General features: G+C 41.7%; 1 protein-coding gene across 1 annotated transcript in view; it reads left to right on the top strand.

Annotated features, from left to right (window-relative positions):
• Positions 1-23,060, top strand: part of METTL14 (methyltransferase 14, N6-adenosine-methyltransferase subunit) — a 31,713-nt gene that overhangs the window by 4,857 nt on the left and 3,796 nt on the right. Inside the window, exons 2-9 of the mRNA XM_061585268.1 lie at positions 276-364; positions 1,495-1,582; positions 4,467-4,547; positions 5,509-5,596; positions 9,930-10,020; positions 10,961-11,102; positions 12,212-12,304; positions 15,856-15,972. Of these exons, the coding sequence (XP_061441252.1) occupies positions 276-364; positions 1,495-1,582; positions 4,467-4,547; positions 5,509-5,596; positions 9,930-10,020; positions 10,961-11,102; positions 12,212-12,304; positions 15,856-15,972 (789 nt within the window). The remainder of the gene's footprint in view (positions 1-275; positions 365-1,494; positions 1,583-4,466; positions 4,548-5,508; positions 5,597-9,929; positions 10,021-10,960; positions 11,103-12,211; positions 12,305-15,855; positions 15,973-23,060) is intronic.

Genomic DNA, 23,060 nt, shown 5'->3' with positions numbered 1-23,060 from the left:
AGAGTGTCTTTTACATCAGCTGAATTTCACTTCAGTCTCCGCTCACAGAAGTGTGAAGCAGAGTGTTTGCAAGAAAGGATGGCTTTAAATCCCTTTGAATTTAGAAGTAGAAATCATTAGCTCATTGGGTGAATTCAGTCAGGATATTATCATGCAAACAAAACCACTGTAAATTGTTAAAGTATATTATGATTATATTGAACATTTCACCTCTGGCTTCTTTGGTACTAAGTATTAAATATATGCCTTTTTGTTTTGTTTTGCTCTTCTTTCAGCTGGGGGCTGAAAGTGCTGATAGCATTGGTGCAGTATTGAATAGCAAGGATGAGCAGAGGGAAATTGCTGAAACAAGGGAAACATGCAGGTTTGTACTAAAAGTGGTCTGTTGTATTTCTCACAGTGGAAGCAATTCGGAGGAAGAATGTCAATTGCTGGCTTGTCCAGGAGTTCATTTTGATTTTGACTGATATAAGCAGAGTTTCCAGTTTCCAAGCAAAAATCTGTAAACGGATTTCATTATAAGGGATGAAAGAGTTGGAAAAATAAAATTGTGTGTTCATCACTACAGTCTTTGAGAATTATTTACAAAGGCCTTTAGTAGCCTTAGTAATCTCTCTGATAGTTATTGTATGGATTTACGCTGTACCTGTTTAAAATCTTTACATCAGGCAAGAGTTTCTTTGTACCATGCATGCCCAACAGAATTTGAACATTATATTATTCAGGATAGAGTTCATGGTAACTAACACATGACTCTGCAGAGAGGGTCACTTCATACATAATGTCAAGCTGTTCTTCAGGAAAAAGGAGTGGGCCTATGACTGCTGCTCCCCTGTTCTCTTATATATTAATTCCTACTCTCTCAAAGATAACAGAAATAAGTACAATTCAAGAAGCAGAAGGATCCTAACTTTCTGTCCTTGCACAATTCTGATTCTCTTCAGAAGTTCAGTTCATCAGCTAGCAGAAATAAATGGTTCTTATGTTATCGATGGAAGGAGGGAGAAACTGGTTCAATTGAGAGTTCTTTGAAAAGTCCCTTGAATGCCAAGTTGTTAAATTATAAGAAAGTTCACAGATGGAAAGTCTCCAATCCGCTCCTCCTCCTTGCAGTCCTCTGTACTCCCTGAAAAGCTTCTCTGGAGGGTGAGGAAAGGGACATTCTGAACATGGGATGGGGCATGGAGGACTGTTGGGGAGGGAGAAATAGTTCCAGATCAGGCTTGGAACGTAAGATAACTTAAGGAAAATTTACCAGCCCCCCATGCCCCGTTCCATTGTTCAGGGTGGCCTCCCCACCTTATGGAGAGGCTTTTCAAGGGCTGTAGTAGGGAGGAGGGGAAACATTCCTTCTGTGAACGTCCTTAAGAATCCTGATTTGCCATGGAAGAAAAGATGGTGCCACGTAGGAACCAGATATAAGTGGAACTGATTTTCAAATCATGTTAATGAAATGTGTTCTAGAGTAGTATGCTGACAACTTAACATTTCCAGGGCTGCTTATGATACATCTGCACCAAATACCAAACGCAAATTTCCAGAAGAGGGAGAAGCTGATGAAGAAGAAATAGAAGAATATAAGGTAAGAGAGCGATGCAGTAATATCTTTTTCTAAAATAGAAAAATATGACCGTCATTCTTTCTAATAGAGTTATGTTAAATGTAATATTCTGGGACATTACGTCACGAGACATTACTATAATGATAACATTTTCAAAGTACCTTGACAATACCTGTTTTAATACTTAAAGCCACAATATATAACTGAGTAGCTTTAAAGACTTTAAGAACTGTCCCTGGATCTTTTTTTTATTTAGGTACGAGAATAGTTTGATAGCCATCTCTGTCAAGAAACCATACTGGTGCCTTAACAACATAAGATATATTTACAGCCAATCAACGTATAAAAGCTTGTCTTGCATCATCAGTGAAATATCTTCGTAAAAGAGACTGCTGGTTTTATTATTTATTTATTGTTTAGCAGATGCTCCATAACAGTTCCTCCTAGGCAACATACAAAGCAATAAAAGCTGTTTTAAAACAACAAATTACTGATTTGTTTTAAAAAAAACTTAGGTCTGACATCTCCAAGCATGATCATATTGTGAATGGGTAGTATGTTAAAATATGGTACATGGTAACATTCAGGAAAACCCAGTGTAATAAATTAAGAAGGTAGCATTAGATCCAGAATGATGTGTGATATATCCTCTGTGGGTACACCTAGTGCTTCTCCAACAATTATCCTTTCTCTGCCCTGCCCCCTCTCCCCGGGCACACTCTTAAAACTGTTCCTTAATTTACCCTCAAGTTCAGAAAGCAGGAGCAATTTAAACCAAGCTGTCAGTCGGCAACAATTTCCACTTAAATTGCTCTGGCACCTAACTACCTCTGTTGCAGTGAAGCCTAGAACAAAAATTGTCTACGTTGCAAGTATATGTAATGGTTACATTGTTACTGTTTTTAACAAAAGCCTAAAGCAGAGATGGGAAACCTCAGGCCTGGGGCCCTAATGCTGCTTCAGGCCTCTCTATCTGGCCCTTGAGATTTTCCCCAGGCCACCCCTTTTGCCTGTCTGGAATGCACCTTTGAACTGTGAAAATGCCTCTCACTTGACTGGATGGTGAGATGTGGGTGGTGTATGGAGCATTTGTAGAAGCCTCTGACTTTTGCCTGTCTGGAATGTAGTCTTGTCAAAGGTAAGGGTCACATCCATTGTTCCACACACTTTTGCCTCTGGCCCCACCCACACTGGCATGATGGCCCTAGAAGTTTTCCTATGATGGAATGTGGCCCTTGGGCTGAAAAAATGTTTACCACCCCTGGCTTAAAGAGAGAGAGCATGTTTTATTTATCGGTAGTATTGTGGAGATGAACAAAAACCCATAATACTTTCCTGCATATGAACTGGGTATAAATTTCAGTATGTCAGATTATAAACTCAAGGGTGATGTGTAATAATTTCCCAAAGCAGTGTTACCTGTAGATCTACAATCATCATTTTCTTTCTAAGCATTTTGCATTTCATCCTGACAAATTGTTTGGAAGGGATCAAGTAGCTGTTTTAAAATATTGCTGTTAATTGCTTGAGTGGAAGTAGTTTAGTTCTAATTCACTCAAAATTATCAAAGCTGAATTCCCTTCTAAATATGACCTCTAATTGGATTTTCTGCCCTCTTAGTGCTCTGTGTTATATTTTGGGGCACTGCTTTTTCTCACACTCTTTCAGTTCTCCAGCTGTCTGTTCTTGGGATGATGGTGTTCATACTTTTAGTTTACCTAAATAATGGAGAGCTGCCCTGCTCTCCTCTTCCTCTAAATTTGGGCTGAGGAGCCATCATCTTCTTCAAGATGTTGTGACTCTATTGGGCTACAGTGAAGTAGAACAGGGGTTCCCAAGCGGTAGTCCATATGCTTCACTCAGGTGGTCCACGGCATGTCCACATGAAATATTCATAATTGTATTTTTGTTACTTCTTATATTCTATGTCTTATATTTTATTGTGTGGTATTACAATCTAAATGTACTGCAAATTGCAATATAATAAAAACAATATACGAAATAAAAGAAGCAATTAAAATGCAATTAAAAACCATACAGTATCTACCACAGTGTATTACAATAGCTATAACAGACAGAGAAATCATGAAGTAGTATGCCAAAACCATCAACAGTTTTCAAGTGGTTCATGGGGGGGGAGGTTAAGAGAGAGTTTGGGACCCAATAAAATAAAAGATAAGGAGGCAATATGTGCCTGGTAAGGAGGTAATATCCGTCTGCAGGATGGGAGTTCAGTGGTTTCTTCTTCCAGTTGGCTGCTTGCTGAGTTCTAATCTGGACCCTCTTGTCTTATTTGTCTACTCTCATCCAGCCCATGCCAGGACTGTAGTTTAGAGAAGGGGACAATTAGGGCAGTTGAGAGTGCACAAGCTTCTGGGAACAAGCGGCTTGTCTTCTGACTGAACCCACTGTGCAATGCTCCCAAAGCCCCAGCAGTTATGATCCTCCCCAACCCTGCTGAAGAGTCTTGCATTCTTGCAGCGTGGCTCACCATGGCTAAATAAATGTGGCAGCTGACAACTTTGCTAAATGTTATTTCTCTTGACTTAAAGCTAATTAACCTTCTTCCAAATGTGGACAGGTCAAATGCATTATGGAATATATAAGTTCATTTCTAAGCTTTTGACTGCTGGTCTTTATTTAAGGTACTTATGTTAAAGTAATGTAACTTCTATAGTGTAATTGGTTCAGTATTAACAGCTAGACTTTTCTGGCACCATTACATTTTGTTCTCTCTCCACCCCCCCTCCAAAAAAAACCTGGCATTGGAACCACTCATGATCTGCTGTTGCAGGAGGCTAATGTTCATAGACAGCCCTCTTCTTCCTTCATTAAAAAGCGGAATGATAATGAGAAAAGAAACATCCTGTCTCTATATTCATATAAAATGTGCTTTATTCCAAAGGATGAAGTAGAGCTGCAACAAGATGAAGAGAACCTGCCCTATGAAGAAGAAATTTACAAAGACTCCAGTACCTTCCTTAAGGTAACAAGCAGAGCAGTGCAAGCTATAGGAAGCCAACATAATTTACACTGGGGTAAATTATGCTTGTGTAATCAACCCCATTCCAAATTCCATTCAGGAGTGAGCTATTGTCAACTGAGCTGGCCTGAACCTGGCAGAAGGAGAGCAAACCTTTAAAACAGGATTAGATTTACATGACATTTTTTGCCAGCATAACTTCCACTGGGTTGCTAGGTCACGTAACCGAGCTGAATAGCATTTGGAATGGGGTAAGTCTCCCTTTGGCCTGTCCTACTCCCCTGCTCTCCCAGAATGTGCCTTTTTGGGGACTTGCTTCAGCAGAGCCCCAGCTGAGTCCAGTTGGAGAATGTATCTCTGGCTGAGTCCAGGCTCGGCCGGAAATCCTCCTATTGCAAACTCCACTCATCCCAGTGGATCTTTGCTTTGGATTGCTCCCTGGTTCAGGTACCTCACTGTTAAGCACCTGAAAGAACTAGAAATCCAAATTTAGAACTTGAAGGTCTATATGGAATTAACAAAAGCATCTTCATAGAGATTTCATTACGTTAATTTATTTTTAAAATTACATTTTGATCAACATCAAACACTAAAACTGCAGCATTCCACAACTTGATAGCCTCTGTTGTGAATAATGATGACAAGGTTGAAAGCTGGCAAAGCTGCTTCCCTAGAAAATGGTGATCACCCTGTTCAGTTAGCTGTTTCTTTCATGTCAGCTAAAGATGATGATAATTTAAAAACATGTGTTCTTTGTTGGAAAAGGGGTGAGTAGGACATACTATGCATTAGGAGATCCTAATTGAAACACGTTGGAATAATAGATCAGTGATCTGCAAAAAACAGGATAATCTGTGTGCATAGAGTTGGAATCTTCCATGTGCAAACAACATTATTCAATCTGTGTATCAGTAATCTGCCTCATTTTACTAATCTTTGTTCTTGGGTGTTTTTCTTCCTGTAGGGGACCCAGAGCTTAAATCCTCATAATGATTATTGCCAGCACTTTGTGGATACTGGACACAGACCTCAGAACTTTATCAGAGATGTGGGTATGTCAGAATAACATGAATAAATTTATGTACTGGTTTTTCATGTTGGCTGTATGGCTTCTTCATGCAGGTTGTAAGAATTATTATTCACTATTGTCCTGAGAAAACATAGAATATCAGATGTTTCCAAATCTGACTGTGAGAGTCGTGTCAGGAAAATTAGTGGTGCATGTGGAATGGTCTATTAAACAGTGCTTAGTTATTTACCAGTTATTTCTGGTTCTGGGGTGTGGGCAGCAGGCAGGAATCACTCCTTTATCCTGTCTTGGCAAAAGCATTCTATTTCATAATTGTATCTGCCCTCTGAATGCAGTGGCTCATTTTGTTGTAGCATTTCTTTTGCAGAAATTAATGGATTGTATTATACTACATCCTACAGACCCATTAAAATTAATGCACCTAAGTTAGTCATGTCCATTAATTTCAGTGGTTCTGCTCTGAGTAGTAGTGTTGAACATCACCCAATATTTTTCCATATGTGTGTAAAAGTTATAATTTCTGTAAGAATGTTACACACAGAAAACAAAGTTTAGATATCAGGCAGTCTTTTGCTTACAAAAATAGCAGGTATTCACCCCAAAAGATATTAAACACTCATTGGCCTGGTTCACATGCTGCCCTGGGCTCCTGCTGGAAGGAAGGGCGGGATATAAATAAAATAATTAAATAAATAAATAAAATCTATCGTTTATTGTGAATGAGCATTGTGATGTTGCACACTGCTGAAATAATAGAATCATAGAGTTGGAAGGGGCCTATAAGGCCATTGAGTCCAACCCACTACTCAATGCTGGAATCCAAATTAAAGCATACCCAACAGGTGGCTGTCCTGCTGCTTCTTGAATGCCTCCACTGTTGGAAAGCTCACCACATCCCTAGGTAATTGTTTCCATTGTTGTATGGCTCTAACAGTTAGGCAGATTTTCCTGGTGTTCAGTTGAAATCTGGCTTCCTGCAACTTGAGTCCATTATTCTGTGTCCTGCACTCTGGGATGATCGAGAAGAGTTCCTGGCTCTCTGTGTGACAACCTGTCAAGTACTTGATGATTGCTATCTCCCAGTGGTTAAGGTGTTGGACTACGACCTGGGAGACCAGGGTTTGAATCCCCACATAGCCATGAAGCTCACTGGGTGACCTTGGGCCAGTCACTGCCTCTCAGCCTCCTGAAAACCCTATTCATAGGGTTGCCATAAGTCGGAATCGACTTGAAGGCAGTACATTTACATTTATTTACATCATATCTCCCATCAGTCTTCTTTTCTCAAAGCTAAACATGCCCAATTCTTTCAGTCTCTCCTCATAAGGCTTTGTTTCCAGCCCCCTGATCATCCCTGTTGCCCTCCTCTGAACCAGTTCCAGTTTGTCTGCATCCTTCTTACAGTGTGGTGTCCAGAACTGGACACAGTACTCAAGATAAGACCTAACCAGTGCAAAATAGAGGGGAACCAATATTTCATGCAATTCGGAAACTATACTTCTGTTAATGCAGCCTAAAATAGCATTTGCCTTTTTTGAAGCCACATCGCACTGTTGGCTCATGTTCAGCTTGTGACCAGCAATAATCCTAAGATCCGTCTCACACGTCGTATTGCTGAGCCAAGTATCCCCCATCTTATAACTGTGCATTTGGTTTCTTTTTCCTAAGTGTAGAACTTTACACTTATTCCTGTTAAATGTCATTCTGTTGTTTTCAGCCCAGTGCTCCAGCCTATCAAGATCCCTTTGAATTTTGTTTCTGTCTTCCAAGGTACTAGCTATCCCTCCCAATTTTGTATCATCTGCAAATTTGATAAGCACTCCCTGCATCTCCTCATCCAAGTCATTAATGAAAATGTTGAAGAGCACTGGGCCCAGGACCGAGCTCTGCGGTACCCCACTCATTACCTCCCCCCAGTTTGAGAAGGAACCATTGATAAGCCCTCTCTGAGTACAATTCTGTAGCTGACTGTGGATCCACCTGATAGTTGTTCCATCCAGCCCACATTTAGCTAGCTTGCTAATTAGAATATCAATTGTGGGTGCTTTCCTTCTCCTTTGCTCCTGCTGCTGCTGGGAAACAATCCATGTTATGGCTCCCCACATTGTCTGAACCCAGTCTCATGGTTTGTTTCTGCATAAGTGGAAGCCAGAGTTTGTTCTTGGGTTACAGCTTGTGGTTTGCTTACTGGAAACAAATATGAGTCTGGATTCAAACAACACAACAAGCCAGACCATGGCTTTTCTCTTGGCAGTGCAGCAAGAGCAGAGGATGAGTGAGACATCCACAATTTCAACAGCATGGATTAGCACGCTGCTCATTCACATTAAACCATAGCTTATTTTAGGTTTGGTTTAATGTAACGTGGAAACCAGGTCACTGTCAGATGTTTTGAATAGGCATTTTAGGAGTGGCATGCAACAAATTCACTGATGTAATTAGGGTTGCCAGGTTCAGGGCCTGAGACTGATCCTGTATCTTTAGGAGAAGAGAAACCCAGCCAGGTGCAAGTGTTCTTACAACACTGTAATGGGAAAAACCACAAGGTGGAATTCTCCCTTGCCCCTGCACACATTTTAAAGATACAGAAGACCTTGGTTGCCAGGCCCAGCCTCCAAGAAGTCTTCTGTATCTTTAAAGTTGTGCAGGGGGAAGGGAGAATTCCACCTTGTGGTTTTTCCCATTACAGTGTTGCAAGAACACCTGCATTTGGCTGCCTTTCTCTTCTCCTAAAGATACAGGATCAGTCTCAGGCCCTGAACCTGGCAACCCTAGATGTAATTGACCATGAGACAAGCAGGGCTTCCAGTGCTACTTCTGTCCACAACACAGTAGTTTCTATTATGCAGTAATGGTGGCAGGGTTGACACCTGGTAAAGTTGCTGAAAAATAGTTATCAATTATCTATTAACTGAAACTATGCTAGGCTCAAGCGCTCATGTGTTTAAAAATGTATTGGTGTGGGCATGAGTAATATGCAGACTGAAATCATACCAGTTTTGTCAATAACAGTTCCAGGTTATTAGCACCTCTGTTGTTACTTTTAAAATAACAACACTTGCATCTTAAGCAAGGGAAAAAAATCTTCAAACTAATATTAGTGCCATCAGTATACATGGCGCAGTACAGATTAACATAAGCATATAGCTGGAATTACTTTTTTAAAATGTTAGGGCATGATCCTATACTTTGATGATGGCAGATGACAGCTTATAGGGTATATTGGAAACTCCCGTATGCCGCCACCATGTGAGATATGCTGGTGTAACGCTAGGCCTGTGTATCTGCTACACCAGCACAAATCCACCAGCATTGCAGTCAAACAGGATGAAGCTATAGGCAGGATAAAGGAGGAGCAGACGCCATATCCTATACCCCATCAGGCCTTGAATGTCTCTGGCCGTGGGAGTTCACACCAGTCACAGAGCTGTTGTAAGAAAAACTCTGTCTGGTGGAGCTTGAGTTTGCATCTCCTACCCTGTGAGTTATGCATAGGGACTGTACTGCTGTTTCTCTTTTCCTGCTTGACAAAAGACTCTTTCTCCCTTTGTGGGTTTTAAACACATGTGCAGTGTATGCTGTCTGCAGGCTTGTCTCATAGGAGCTGTTTGGATGCATTGTTATGGGGCTTCTCCTTCCATTCCTTTTTGTGTTGTGATCAAAAGTAGCACTTGTGACCAGTCTGTGGTATTGGGGGTGAGGTAATGGAACCTCCATTTGCAGGAAAGCCTATAGCTTTTCATTGTACCACAGTGGCTGTCACATAGAGGAAGGTGCTGTGACATTATTATATCTCTGGCAGGTTGTCTGAGAGATGGGAGCAGAAGGACCTGTCAGTGTGTGAGTGGATTGCTTCCTCTTGGGACTGGTTGATATGCGGGTATCTCGGTGTCCTCTCCACAACTTCACCCCACTGGCAGCGACTGAAGGTTACTGGCAGTGTTGCCATAGTCACTGAGGATGTAGCTGTTGCTGCTTTTTTAGAGCATTGTGTTTTCCCCTCCTGTTCTGGATTGGGTGAGTGTAGGGCATGGTGCGGGCATAGTGGCAGCATACTCTCCATGGCATATTGGAGTATTGGATTGCTCTGTTGGAAAAGGTGATACTTGTAATCTGCTTTAATACAGTATGTCATGGTGCACTGCAACTGCCAGCAATTGGGCAGAATAAGGTAGAGGACTAGATAGTAACACTCTGATTCTGTGTGTGGCTTAATTGTGCCATTGGCTTCAAGTCATAATGAAAGGAAACCATTTGTGCTACAGAGGCTGTGTCAAATTAAGCCTTTTTGATCATGACTACCTGTTTATGAAAATTTCATTCTGTAGCATAAAATTGGCATATTTTCCTCTTAGGTTTAGCAGACAGGTTTGAAGAATATCCAAAGCTTCGAGAGCTCATCAGGCTGAAGGATGAGCTAATATCTAAATCTAACACTCCCCCTATGTAAGTACATTTAATGAGCTGCATTTTTTTCTTCAGTCTGGCTTAACACTGATTCAGTGCTAACTAAGACCCTTTCAGCTCCTGTTTAGGATTTGCATGTTCTGTTTTGGGGTTGTATTTATAAAATAAGCAACATGAACTTCAAACGAATCTATCCATTTTGATTTGTTTATTTGAACTGGTGACTTAATTGGAGTGTTTAAAAATATTATTTTCTCAACTGACCATGATGCTTGTGAAAGCTAACCCCAATTCCCTCCTATCCTATTTTCAAATAAGCACTGTTAATCAATCCTGGGTTGAAACTGGTAAGTAAAGTTCTGTAGAGGAGGAGACTATTTTACCATGCCAGTCAGCTGTAGAAATTACCATTTTACGGTTACAGACATTGCTCCTTAAGAAGCTACTTTGCTAGTAGCCTAATAAGTTTTCTGGAAGAAGAGGCCCCAGAAAATTCATTTGAAGAGTTTCAGAGTAAAGTTGGAAACAAGTCTTTTAAATAAAATTTAATATGTGTTAATGCTCTGAGACTAATTTTTGGTCTAACTAGAAATGAAATTTTGTAACAATATTGGTAAACATTAATAGGATAATGGTAGCCAGATCTGCTTTCAGACTTCAGTTTCTGTGTGCTGAAAAGGTGTCTGGTGATCAACAATTGTTTGGGTGGTTTTCCAAATTCGAACCAAGAACACTGAATATTTGTGCAGGTGCACTCTGGGAATTGTATTCTTGGAGACAGTGTGTTGGTTTTTGTATATATAAATAACAGATATTTTCTGTGAAACACCATTCATCTGTACATATTTTGTCCAATGCATGAACGTTGTATGAGCTGTGTATCATTGCCAGACAGCAATTGCTGAGAATCTCTCAACTTAATGAGAAAATATTGCATTAATTGACCCAATCAATATTGGTTTTTTGTCTGTGTGCATAGGTATTTACAAGCTGATTTGGAGGCTTTTGATATGCGTGAACTCAAATCCAAGTTTGATGTAATTCTTTTGGAACCACCATTAGAAGAATACTATAGAGAGACTGGCATTACAGCTAATGAGAAATGCTGGACTTGGGATGATGTGAGTTTGCTGTGGGAAAAGGTGGCATTAAGAATGACCTATGTTGTTTATATTCCACAGCTGTCTAACCCTTTTTCAGAACTTCAGATCCCCATGAACACCCTCTCATTGCTTAGGCCACAATCCAATACATGTCTACTCTGTAGTAAGCTCCATTGGATTCAATGGAACTTACTCCCAAGTAAGCATGTATTGGATTGCAGCCTTAGTCACTAGAAATTCTGCACTCTAAGTTGCAGTGGATTATCCCGTGTCAAAATCTCATTGGATTTCCCAGTTCCTCTCTCCTTTGTCATGGTGCGTCTCAACCTCTTTTAAAGCTAGGACTGTGGAACCACAAGAGAATCAAGTTTATGACATGATCCTGTTTTTTTTCTTGGCCTCCTACAGTTCTGAAGCAACTGAGGGTATAAGCAAGAGTGCCTAATAACCACCTATGTGGTTCTGCAGATTTCCCTCTTCCTGTAATAGGTTTATACTAGCACTGAACGATCTCCGGGGCTGAAGAATTGATAGGCAGTAATAGCAACTGATTCAAAGCTGAAAAACACCATTGATGCGTTCAAGAGGCTGAGACCTTTGAAGCAGAGCTGTAGAGCACATGTCTCAGGTTCAGTCCCGGGCATCTCTGCCATAACACTGGGGACCCACTGCCAGTGATTGTGACCACTGAGCTGGACAAACCGCTAGTCTAATGTAAGATAGAGCAGCTTCCTCTATTCTTATACTTTCTGGTAAATTAGAGGATGCCTTAATTCCATAGGGTTTTAACAGACAAATGACACCTTTGGGTTCTACTTTTTTTTACCGTAGAATAACAATAGCTATGTAGTTTTGACATTCAGCTATACTGTGCAGTACTAATTGCAGCTGAGACTGTAAGAGAGAAAACAGAAGGAAATGACTTTGTAACAATTTTAATCTGACCTAAGGACAGAGTGGAAAATTTTAGAAATTGAATACATTTGGTCAGGAAAGTAGCTTAAATGAACAACTACTAGGGAGCCCTATCAGGATGAATGCTTCTTATATTTTTAGCTATCCATGAGCCTGTTGTATGTATTATTCTATTTGCTTAAAACATTAATCTTTTTTTCTGGTTTTTGTAGATTATGAAGCTAGATATTGAGGAAATTGCTGCTCTGCGATCATTTGTCTTTCTTTGGTGTGGTTCTGGGGAGGGCTTGGATCTTGGCAGAGTGGTAAGATAATGCTCCAGTATCCTGAGCCACATAATTACTCAGACCTTGTAATATCACTCTGTTTTTGATGTTTCTTATTTTAAGTGCCGAAGATCTCTTACTGTTGCTCTAGATAATGGGTTACGGCAGATATGAAATCAATAAATGTTAATCCTTATTTTCCAGATGAACACCTGTGAAAAATACCATGTACTGTTTGAAGAGATCTAATTTCTCTTTGTAGTACACATTTCTCATAACTTCTCCAGGACTAGGGTGCCTTCTGCTGGCAGTTTGCTGTGCTTTCAATTGAAGAATCATGGAGGCATGGTATCCTAAATATTCTTCTCATTAAACCAAGAATTTGTTTGTTTGTTTATTTATTTATTTAAAATATTTCTGTCCCACCCTTCTACCCTATAATAGGGCACTCAGGGCGGCTTACAAAAATAAGATCAAAAACGTACATAATAACATTGTAAACAATAAAATCACAAAAACATTAAAATAAATTAAAATACATAAAATACAAATTATAGATAGATATAGATATAGATAGGGAGTGGTACTAAAGGTACAAGGGTAAAATTTAACGTAGAAGGCATAAAACCATAAAACCAGTGTCAGGCTCTACCTTCAGTCCCTCACAAAGGCTCACCGGAACAAGGTCATTTTCAGAAGTCTCCAGAAAACCATCAGGGAGGGAGCAGAGTGGACTTCTTGGGGTAGGGTGTTCCAAAGGTTGGGGGCCACAGCTGAAAATTTATCTCTACTCTGCTGCCAGTCTTTGCTTGTAAGGAGCTGACCTATATGCATGGTCTTCTTTCCATGGAATCAGTGTACAAAACCAAACAAAACCTTAATCCACACCATACCTAGTAAGATTTCTAAAACAATGTTAAAACCAACAGCATGTTCAACTATGTAGCAGTTCAGCAGTAGACATAAGAGTACAGATCACTAGACTGTGCACTCTTGCCCCAAATCCTGGGTAAAAGTTGCATCTTGACTTGACGCTGGAAGGTCATTGAATGAGGAAGATGAGCATACCTCCAGTGGGAGGGAGTTCTACAGGTGAGGTGCCACCACCAAGAAGGCCAAATCTCATGTCACTGCACAAGCGCCACCATGAGAAGGGACTCCCCTGCAGAGCTCAAAAAGTAGGCCAGCAGATATAGGAAAAGGTACTCTTCGAGGTCCTTGGGCCCCAGGTTATATAGGCTTTACATGTTAAAGTCATACCTAGAGTCGGGTTTGGTAGAAAATTGGCAGTCAATGCAGTGCCTGAAAACTCTTGCAGCAGCATTCTGCACCGCCTGCAGCTTCTGGATCATTTTTAAGGGTGGCCCTATGTACAGTGCATTCCAGTAAACTAACCTGGAACTTTACTACAGCATGGAGAACTGTGGCAGGCTGTCTCAGTTGAGGAAAGGCTATAGCTGGCAAATCAACCATAGCTGGAAATAGAAACCCCTAGCCACTGAGGTCACCTGGGCCTCAAGTGACAGAACTGGGTCAAGAAGTACCCACCAAGCTATATACCTTCTCTGTCAGGAAGAGTGCAGATCTGTCCAGAATAGGCCTTCTTCCTAACTCCTGGACATGAGAACTACTCACCAACAGCTCCAGTTTATTGGCACTCACGTCCAATCCATTACTGCCTCTAACAATTGATGCAGGTAGCGTAGAGAGATAAGAGCAAACACCTCAGGGTCCAGGGAGGCCCTCTTGAGAAGGGCTCACTCCACCACATCTTTCAAGGTGGTTGGCACTATCTCTTCTCACAATGAGGAATTTACCACCTGCTGATCGCACTGGCCAGTCCTTTTCAGCAAACTCTGTCAGCCAAAACGCCAAGGCTGAAGAAAATGTGTGTGATCGGACACACTCCCTTAAAATGCCTTGTCCACATCTTTGGACCACAACAACTTAAACTGATCCCACAACATTTCATCATATAGAGCCCTGGGAACCTCCACTAGACCTATCCCAACTGTGGCATCAAGTTGCAAGTAAAAACAAGTAGCTTTGCCCTCAAAGTGCTCAGTAAATCCATCATAGCAGGCTTTCGAGGGTTCTGATAATTTCACCACCCAGAATAGCACTGGGTGCAATGTCAGTGGTGAAGTAAGTTTTCTTTGCTGCCACACAGTAGGCACCATTATGTGGTTTATGTGATTGCTATGGGATTTACATCACCAGCGCTCCAGCTGTCTCACCTGTTTTCTTGCCCGGAATTCCATGGAAAGCCAGGCAGCCCTCTAGGCTCCGCAGAGCAATTGTGTTGGTAGCCCTCTCCATCTTACCCTTCCATAATGAAACAAGGGTCTTGACAGGAGCACCAGCCATGTTAGCCAAAAAATCCACCAGAGTGCTCAGGAATCCTTCCAGTTCCATAAGTCTCCAGGGGGAGACCATTTTAATAGATGTCCCACCCCTGCAGCGGGGAGCTGTCACCCCCAACCCAACCCTCACTTGTTTTATCAATGACAATGGGGTGATTCAATCACCACCACACACACACTCATAGTTGGAGCATGCCCAGTCAGATCTAGGGTATGTGTTGCCATATGTGTCAGTTAGTTACCCATAATGTATTGAGACAGCCCCGTGGTTGTCATGGCAGCCACTGAAGCCCTGATCAAAGCTAGATAAGGCTGCCTTTGCATGGATGCTGAAATTCAACAATACATTTGACTGGAGGTTTTCCAACAACACATCTGAGACCATTTCATCCAGCTCAGACAGGGAGGCTGTTGGACAGCGGGGTGGATGGTATACCAACAAGATTCCTGTTCTGTGTCTCTGGCAGGTTGGCACCACCAGGAAGAGTCCATCTGATTTGGCTCCCAGGTAGATTGGTTTCTTGGTGTGAGGGGAACTTTCTATGAATGATGGGGACCCAGCTGGCCCTCCAAACTGTGGTGGTGCTGTACCAAGTACCCCTGTGGACAGAGCTGGGCCAAGCCTGCCCTCCCCAGCTTGTCTGCTCAGATTAAATCATTGATGTTTTATTATGGAATGATGTGGCATTCAGCAGCAGCACAATCAGATGGAAGGGTAGGTTGGCACAACAATCCAAATTTTGTTGGGTGAGATAATCTCCAACCATCTGTCACCCTATCTCCTGGCCTGGCCATCTCCCCATGCTACTACTGAGCCAGTAGGGGTGTCTAATGAACACCTAAAGCTACAATCATGAACACACTTAGAAGGGAGTATGCTCCGTTAAACACAGTAGGACTTACCTCAAGCAAACACACATAGGATTGTTCAGTATGTATGCTTAGTGCCATCCCAATGCATCTACTCCATATTAGCAAATGGGTATGGTAGCTATGGCAGTAAACACCTTATTTGTCATGATGTGCTGCATAAATCATCTTTGAGTTGCAAAGTGAAGATATTAAGGGAGGTAATATAATTTAATGCACTCATTGCTTGAAAACTTGGAATTTGACCTGATTCTGAAAAATGCACAGGAGATGTAGAAGCTTTTAGGCATGCCAGAACTGAAATGTACTGTTCCTCTGCTTTTAGATATCATACCTTATTTTGTTGAAATATTTTAGTGTTTGCGTAAATGGGGTTACAGAAGATGTGAAGATATATGTTGGATTAAAACCAATAAAAACAATCCTGGAAAGACCAAGACTCTGGACCCTAAGGCTGTCTTTCAAAGAACAAAGGTACATCTTTAGCTGAATTTCTTTCTCGCTCCACTAAGTCAGTAGATCTATAAAAACCACCAGATGTTCCGTTGCTATTGGTAATTTTAGGAAAACAAGTACAGAGCAGTTGACTTCTTTTGCTTTCAAATATAAGTTGATACGATAATGATTTTAGAAAACAGGTAACTAATTTTTAACATTTGTAGACTCTGCTTCATCTGAGTAAATATTGAAATCTTCTCTATCTTCATCTCACAGCTTCATGCAGTTCTTTTGGGAACCTTTTAAATGCTCTTATTCACTCATTGCTATTGAAATGCAGATCGGATAGAATAAGGCATCATGGAAATACTTTACCCTTCTGTCACCCTTCAAGAGGTGATGGAAGAGGAGTAGAATGCCTTGTATAGTTTTCTTTGTGCCAGTCTGTTGCTATAGTTGGGAGTGCACAGTGATTGACTTTCATTTTGTTAACTATTAAGATTTCTACATTGAAATGTAAATAAAATATGTTGGTAGCAAAGGGTACCATTCTGTTTTTTTCAAGACCAGTTTGGGATTGTGATCACTGCCCGAAAATGCTAAATGCATTTTCTATTGGAGTTACACCAGGTTCTTAGACAACTCTGCTTCTTACTAGAGCAGTGGTTCCCAAACTTTATTCCCCTACAGACCACTTGAAAATTACTGTGAGTCTTGGCAGACCACTTAATGATTTTTCTGCCTGTTGTAGCAATTGAAATGTGCTGTGCTAGATGCTGTGTGATTTTTAATTGCATTTTTATTTCTTCTTTTATTTCGTATAATGTATTGCACTAAATTTGAATTGAAATACAATATAAGAAATAAAAAAGCAATAGAAATACAATTAAAAATCAATATGAATATTTCATGTGAACATGCTATGGCCCACCGGAATGAAACTAGTGGACCATTGGTGGCCCACAGACCAGTTTGGGAACCTCTGTACTTGAGCAATAGTTTGGAGAAGAGCAGATTTTGAGAGATTTCTTGGTGTTTGATAGGATGTTATTGGGGATTAATCTAGTGAGGAAATAGTTTAGTGTACTTAATAGTGTAATCATTCCATCCTCGGAAAATGTCATTGGGCTGCCTTGATGGCTGCTTTCCCTAGAGAAAAAGCAATTGTGGGTGGCAGCATTTGGAGAGTGGTTCAGTATTTCTTCTCCAAATTGCCCCCTCTTGAGATGGCTTTTTCCCCCTAAGAAAAGCAATATCACATTTTTGTTGCATATGTGTGCAAGTAGTTCTATAGCATTTGATCTCATTAGTTTCCCTAATGGTAGCAGCATCAAGCAATTGTCGCTAAACCATTTTTAAGGTCTGTATGTAACTTACTATTTATACAACATTATTGGTATACGTAGTGCTTTATGGGCTCCCTACTGTGGTGGGTTTCCAGTCTGTAAAGATGATGCAATGGCTTGATGAAGCAGGTGGAGGAAGAGAAATGATTGAATACATTCATGTACATATATGTGTAATCTAGTAAGGGATTGAAGGTATTCACAGTACTTTCTCAAATCTATTCATTTGTAATATATTTCTTTGTGATGGATATTTAAGGTTATTTAGAGAAGCTGTGGAGAGATTTGTTAAATTGTATTACAGTCTTGTAAAAAAAAAAAAGCCCATGAGCATTTCTTCACCAGTCTAGTCTGATCTCAAATAGTGGGTGGGAAGACAGGTGAACCCAACTCTTCAGTTGACATGTTTCCTGCTTAGGAAAACCCCCCACAAAGGAAGTCATGTTGGTCATAAGAAACATTTCAAAATCTACAGTCAGGAATATATTTATTGTGAGTAACTAAAATATGCAACATTTTGAAGCAAGCATTTGAAGTCTGCAGATATCTTCATGAGGCTGAATTAGTGGCAATTCTGACTCACTACAGGTTACCTGGTGCCTGGTTGTTGTTATAGGTCTTATGTGACATCTTAAAAAATAAGGTTGTCAAATTTGTAATATTTAATAGTATCTTATTGCACCTTTTAACTTAACTTATTCATAAGGAAAAGTATGAGGAATTGATTTATATTGACAATGGACATTTACTTCCATGCTGCTTTTGTACAAGATTTTTGCCAGCCCCCCCCCCCCCCCCGGCAGAAACACTAGCACTGATTTAGATCAGTACCTCATCTGTTTAAATCTCAGTGCTGTTTACCAGGGACAATTACACTGAAATGATGAGAATTGCAGTCCATGTCTGTGTGGTCATTTTTCTTCCTCTGGTTTTTTAAAATTTGAAACTCCTACAGCTTATGCCAGACATCTGGAAATGATTATTCATTGATGTCTTCAATTTCATGAAAACCGTCTGGTGACTTCAGTAAATCAGTATTTTCTGATCTGGGGAAAATTGCCCATTTCGGTGTCATTCTTCAAAACCTGATTAATCTGCAGAACCTGCAAGTAATCTTGCACCAGTTATGTAGACTTCTGTGTTGACAGTTACTTGTATTCATTTTTAATCTTATAAAAGAAAGGGCATTCAGTATCCTTGCCCATTTAATACAAACTGGGCTGTTCTTGGTGTCATCTAAGCCAATTAATATATATTCCACAGTGTGCCGCAGTGAAATTGCATAGATCATTTGAGTTTGATTTATATCCCTCCTTTTTTCCCAGTAGGAGCCCAGAGCGGCAAACAAAAGCACTAAAAACACTTTAAAACATCATAAAAACAGACTTTAAAATATATTAAAACAAAACATCTTTTAAAACATTTTTAAAGCTTTTTTAAAAAAAAAAAAAAAGAAGAGGTTTAAAAACATATTAAAAAGCAATTCCAACACAGACTGGGATAAGGTCTCAACTTAAAAGGCTTGTTGAAAAAGGAAGGTCTTCAGTAGGTGCCGAAAAGATAACAGAGATGGTGCCTGTCTAATATTTAAGGGGAGGGAATTCCAAAGGGTAGGTGCCGCCACACTAAAGGTCCGTTTCCTAAGTTGTGCAGAACGGACCTTCTGATAAGATGGTATCTGCAGGAGGCCCTCACCTGCAGAATGCAGTGATCAACTGGGTATATAAGGGATAAGACAATCTTTTGGGTATCCTGGTCCCAAGCTGTATAGGGCTTTGTACACCAAAACTAGAACCTTGAACTTGGCCCAGCAGCTAATAGGTAGCCAGTGCAATTCTTTCAGCAGCGGGGTGACATGTTGGCGATATCCTGCCCCAGTGAGCAGTCTCACTGCCGCATTTTACACCAGCTGCATCTTCCAGACCAACCTCAATGGTAGCCCCACATAGAGCACATTACAGTAACCCAGCCTGGAGGTTACCAGTGCATGGACAACAGTGGTCAGGCTATCCCAGTCCAGAAATGGCCACAGCTGTCTTACCAGCTGGTAAAAGGCACTCCAAGCCACTGAGGTCACCTGGGTCTCTAGCGACAAAGATCAATCAAGGAGCACCCCCAGACTACAGTCCTGCTCTTTCAGGGAGAGTACAACCCCATCCAAAACAGGCAGCTGACCAATTATCCAAACTTGGGAACCACCATCCCACAGTGTCTCCTTCTTGCTAGGATTCAGACTCAGTTTATTGGCCTTCATCCAGCCACCACCGAGTCCAGGCAGCAGTCCAGGGCTTTCACGGCCTCTCCTGATTCAGATGTTAGAGAAATAGAGCTGGGTATCATCAGCGTACTGCTGACACCTTGCCCCAAATCTCCTGATGGCTTCATATAGGGCTTCATATAGATGTTAAACAGCATAGGGGACAAGATGGTACCCTGCAGCACCCCACAGTACAACTGCCAGGGGACTGAAACACAGTCACCCAATGCTGTTATCTGAAAATGACCCTGGAGATAGGATCAGAACCACTGTAAAAAAGTGCCTCCAATACCCATCTCACCAAGTCAGCTGAGAAGGATACCATGGTCAATGGTATCAAATGCTGCCAAGAGATCCAAGTAAGAATAACAGGGTCTCACCCTGTCCTTCTCCTGATAAAGGTAATTCATCAGGGCGACCAAGGCTGATTCAGTCCCATAACCAGGCCTGAACCCAGACTGGGATGGGTCAAGATAAATGAGACACTGTTTAAATTGAAAATTCATTATTTCCATCTAACTGTGAGTTGCAGATATCTACTACTGGGGCTGTGCCCCTGCTTTCTCTGCTTGTCAATCCCCCCATAATAACCTTCTAGAGTTTCCGCTTCCCACCCTGTGCAACTATTAAGCTCCCTTTTCACCTTCCCAACTCTATTTCTGAAGCCTCTTCTGTTCTTCACCCTCATGTCCATGGCTCTTCCTCTCCCTCCTTTTCTACAACCCCGCCCCCTTGCACAGACCACCCACATGGTAACTTCCTGCATCTTCCTCCTTCCACGCATTGCAACTGCTAAGCACCCCTTTCACCTCCTGTCCAATTATGAAGCAACTACTATTCTTCAGCCCCTTTTGTACCCCATTTTCATCTTAGCCCCCATTTCCATGTCTCCTACATCCTCCTTTTTTCCAACACTCCTTTGTATCCCGGTTTCACCTTCTCCCCTTTTTCTTCCCTCCTCCCTCTGTCTCTCAGCTCCCCCTTGCACACAGACCACCCGTTTCCCTGCCTCCTCTCCCCCCTGGTCTGCATCCTCCTTGACATATGTAACCCATTTAAAACAACAGGAGAAGTTTGAGTAAAGGAGGTTGGAGAAACATGAGAGAGGGAAAGTGTTGGTTTTAACCAAATAAGAGGTTTGAATACAGCTGGAAGGGAGTTGGAAAGTCTCTGTTGTACCGGTGTTAACTTTTTGATGTTAGCTTCCGTGTTGTACCCAGCTCACTTTTTTTCCTGGTTAAAACTAAAACAACAACAAACCACCAGTGTTCCTTCCCAATCTTTCAGACCTCTTCTGTTTTAAATTGCCCCTTTTCCCTTTACTGTCCCTCTTTGTCCTTACTGCTTTGCCAGGTAGGAGAGGATCTCAGTATTGCTCACAGACATAGGTTGGAGGCCACATCCCTGCTTTGCTCCTCCTCCTTCTCCATGTTTCCATTGAAATGAGGCCAACACCATGATGACATTCTTAGAGAATTATAGAACAGGAAATACAAACAGGTCACTGCTGCATAAAACACAAAAATGATACAGACCATTGTGACGCCCTTCCCTGGCTCTCCCTGTCAGGTTCCTACCTGCGCGTGGCTACTGCCTGTCACTAGGCACCACCAGGGACTCCACCAGTCCGGACTGTCCTTTATTTTATTTTTTCTCTCCCCGCTCTAGCACAGATCTCAACAGATCCCCCTGCTAGGCAACCACCAGTCACGTCCTAATACTAGTATTCCCAGAGACTCTGAATACTGGTATTGTTATTCTCTTCACCGCTGCCACCATTTGTTACAGTTTCCCTTCAGCCTTGGTCATTACCTTACCCTCCCTTCTGGTCTGTGAAACCCCAGCCAAGGATCAGGCCTTTGGTAAACCAAATTAAGTATTTATTAAAGATAACAAAGCTAATAAGATTAACAAGATTTCTTCTTAAGACACATAAGCATATGGTTTTACTCAATACTAATCCGAACTCCACCCCCCTCCTTCTCCACTCTCTCCTGGCAAACAACTCTCTCAAACCCCACCAAGCAACCCACTCTTTCTCTTCTCCCCCCAGATTCCACTCTCACTCTTCCTTTTATACGTTCAGCCATTTTAAACACCCAGCCAATCATCTAGCATTCTACTGCCCATTCACTCCCCCTCCTCTTTCACTCCACTTACCATGTATCTTCTAAACAGCCAACACTTACCATATATACATTAATATAGGAACATCACAACCATGTCAACAAAATCCACAGCCTAAGGCTTAAGAGGCTAGGGTTTAATCAAAGAGGAGCGAATTTGAGTAGCCCCACAGTTTGGCTTATTTGGTTAAAAAAAAAAAAAAGTGACCCTGCACTTATAGTGCGAGTCATTTCCGACTCTTAGGGTGACGTCTTGCGACGTTTACTAGGCAGACCATATATATGGGGTGGGATTGCCAGTTCCGTCCCTGGCCTTTCTTTACCCCCCAGCGTATGCCGGGTACTCATTTTACCGACCACGGATGGATGGAAGGCTGAGTGGACCTCGACCCCTTTTACCGGAGATTCGACTTCCTCCTTCTGTTGGAATCGAACTCCGGCCGTGAGCAGAGCTTTGGCTGCGTTACCACCTCTTACCACTCTGCGCCATGGAGGGTCAGCTTATTTGGTAGACAACCTAAACTTCAGCTTGCTCCAGTGGGATGTCACACATAACTTTGGAGGTATGGGAATATCCCCACCCCAAAGCTCAGGAAATTGTATGTGTCGCGCTATGCTTGAGAAATACGCAGGATCATATGGAAGCTCCCTAACCCCAACCTTCCACCTGAGCTCAGAGCTGGGGAGGGAGTATTGCTGCTGCTGCTTCCTCTTCAGTTTGTCCATCTCTGCAGTTCTCATCACTGCACCTACCTCATCCGTTTCTCATCATGTACCATTCTTGTGCCAGTTTTAGATATTTTTTACTCTGTTCTTCAGCCAATAGGGCCTATATAAAACTAATGCAATCTGTGTGTGTGTTGCACCTCTCTCCTGTCTCCAGCACCAGTCAGTGCCCAAAGCATAAGCCATCACTGCTCTCTGTGAATTGGTTTGGGCTGGAAAGGGCAGGGCTGTGGTAGTGGGGAGAAAGGTCCTGCTCTGGTTACTGAGTAGTGCTATGAAGGGCTGGGAAAGGAGGCAGCTTTATGTGAGTTTATAAAGTGTGCTTCTTTACCTTTCTTGATCATAGAACCATAGAAGAGTAGAGTTGGAAGGGGCCTATAAGGCTATTGAGTCCAACCCCCTGCTCAGTGTAGGAATCCAACTTAAAGCACGCCGGACAGGTGACTATCCAGCTGCCTCTTGAATGTCTCCAGTGTTGGAAAGCCCACCACCTCCCATTGTTATACTGATCAAACAGGAAGTTTTTCCTGATGTTCGGCTGAAGTCTGACTTCCTGTAACTTGAGCCCGTTATTCTGTGTCCTGCGCTCTGGGATGATCAAAAAGAGATGCTAGCCTTCCTCTGTGTGACAGCCTTTCAAATACTTGAAGAGTGCTATCTTATCTCTTC

Source organism: Rhineura floridana, chromosome 9 (genome assembly GCF_030035675.1).
Source record: "Rhineura floridana isolate rRhiFlo1 chromosome 9, rRhiFlo1.hap2, whole genome shotgun sequence".
Lineage (NCBI taxonomy): Eukaryota > Metazoa > Chordata > Lepidosauria > Squamata > Rhineuridae > Rhineura > Rhineura floridana.
This window is presented reverse-complemented; position numbering and strand designations above follow the sequence as displayed.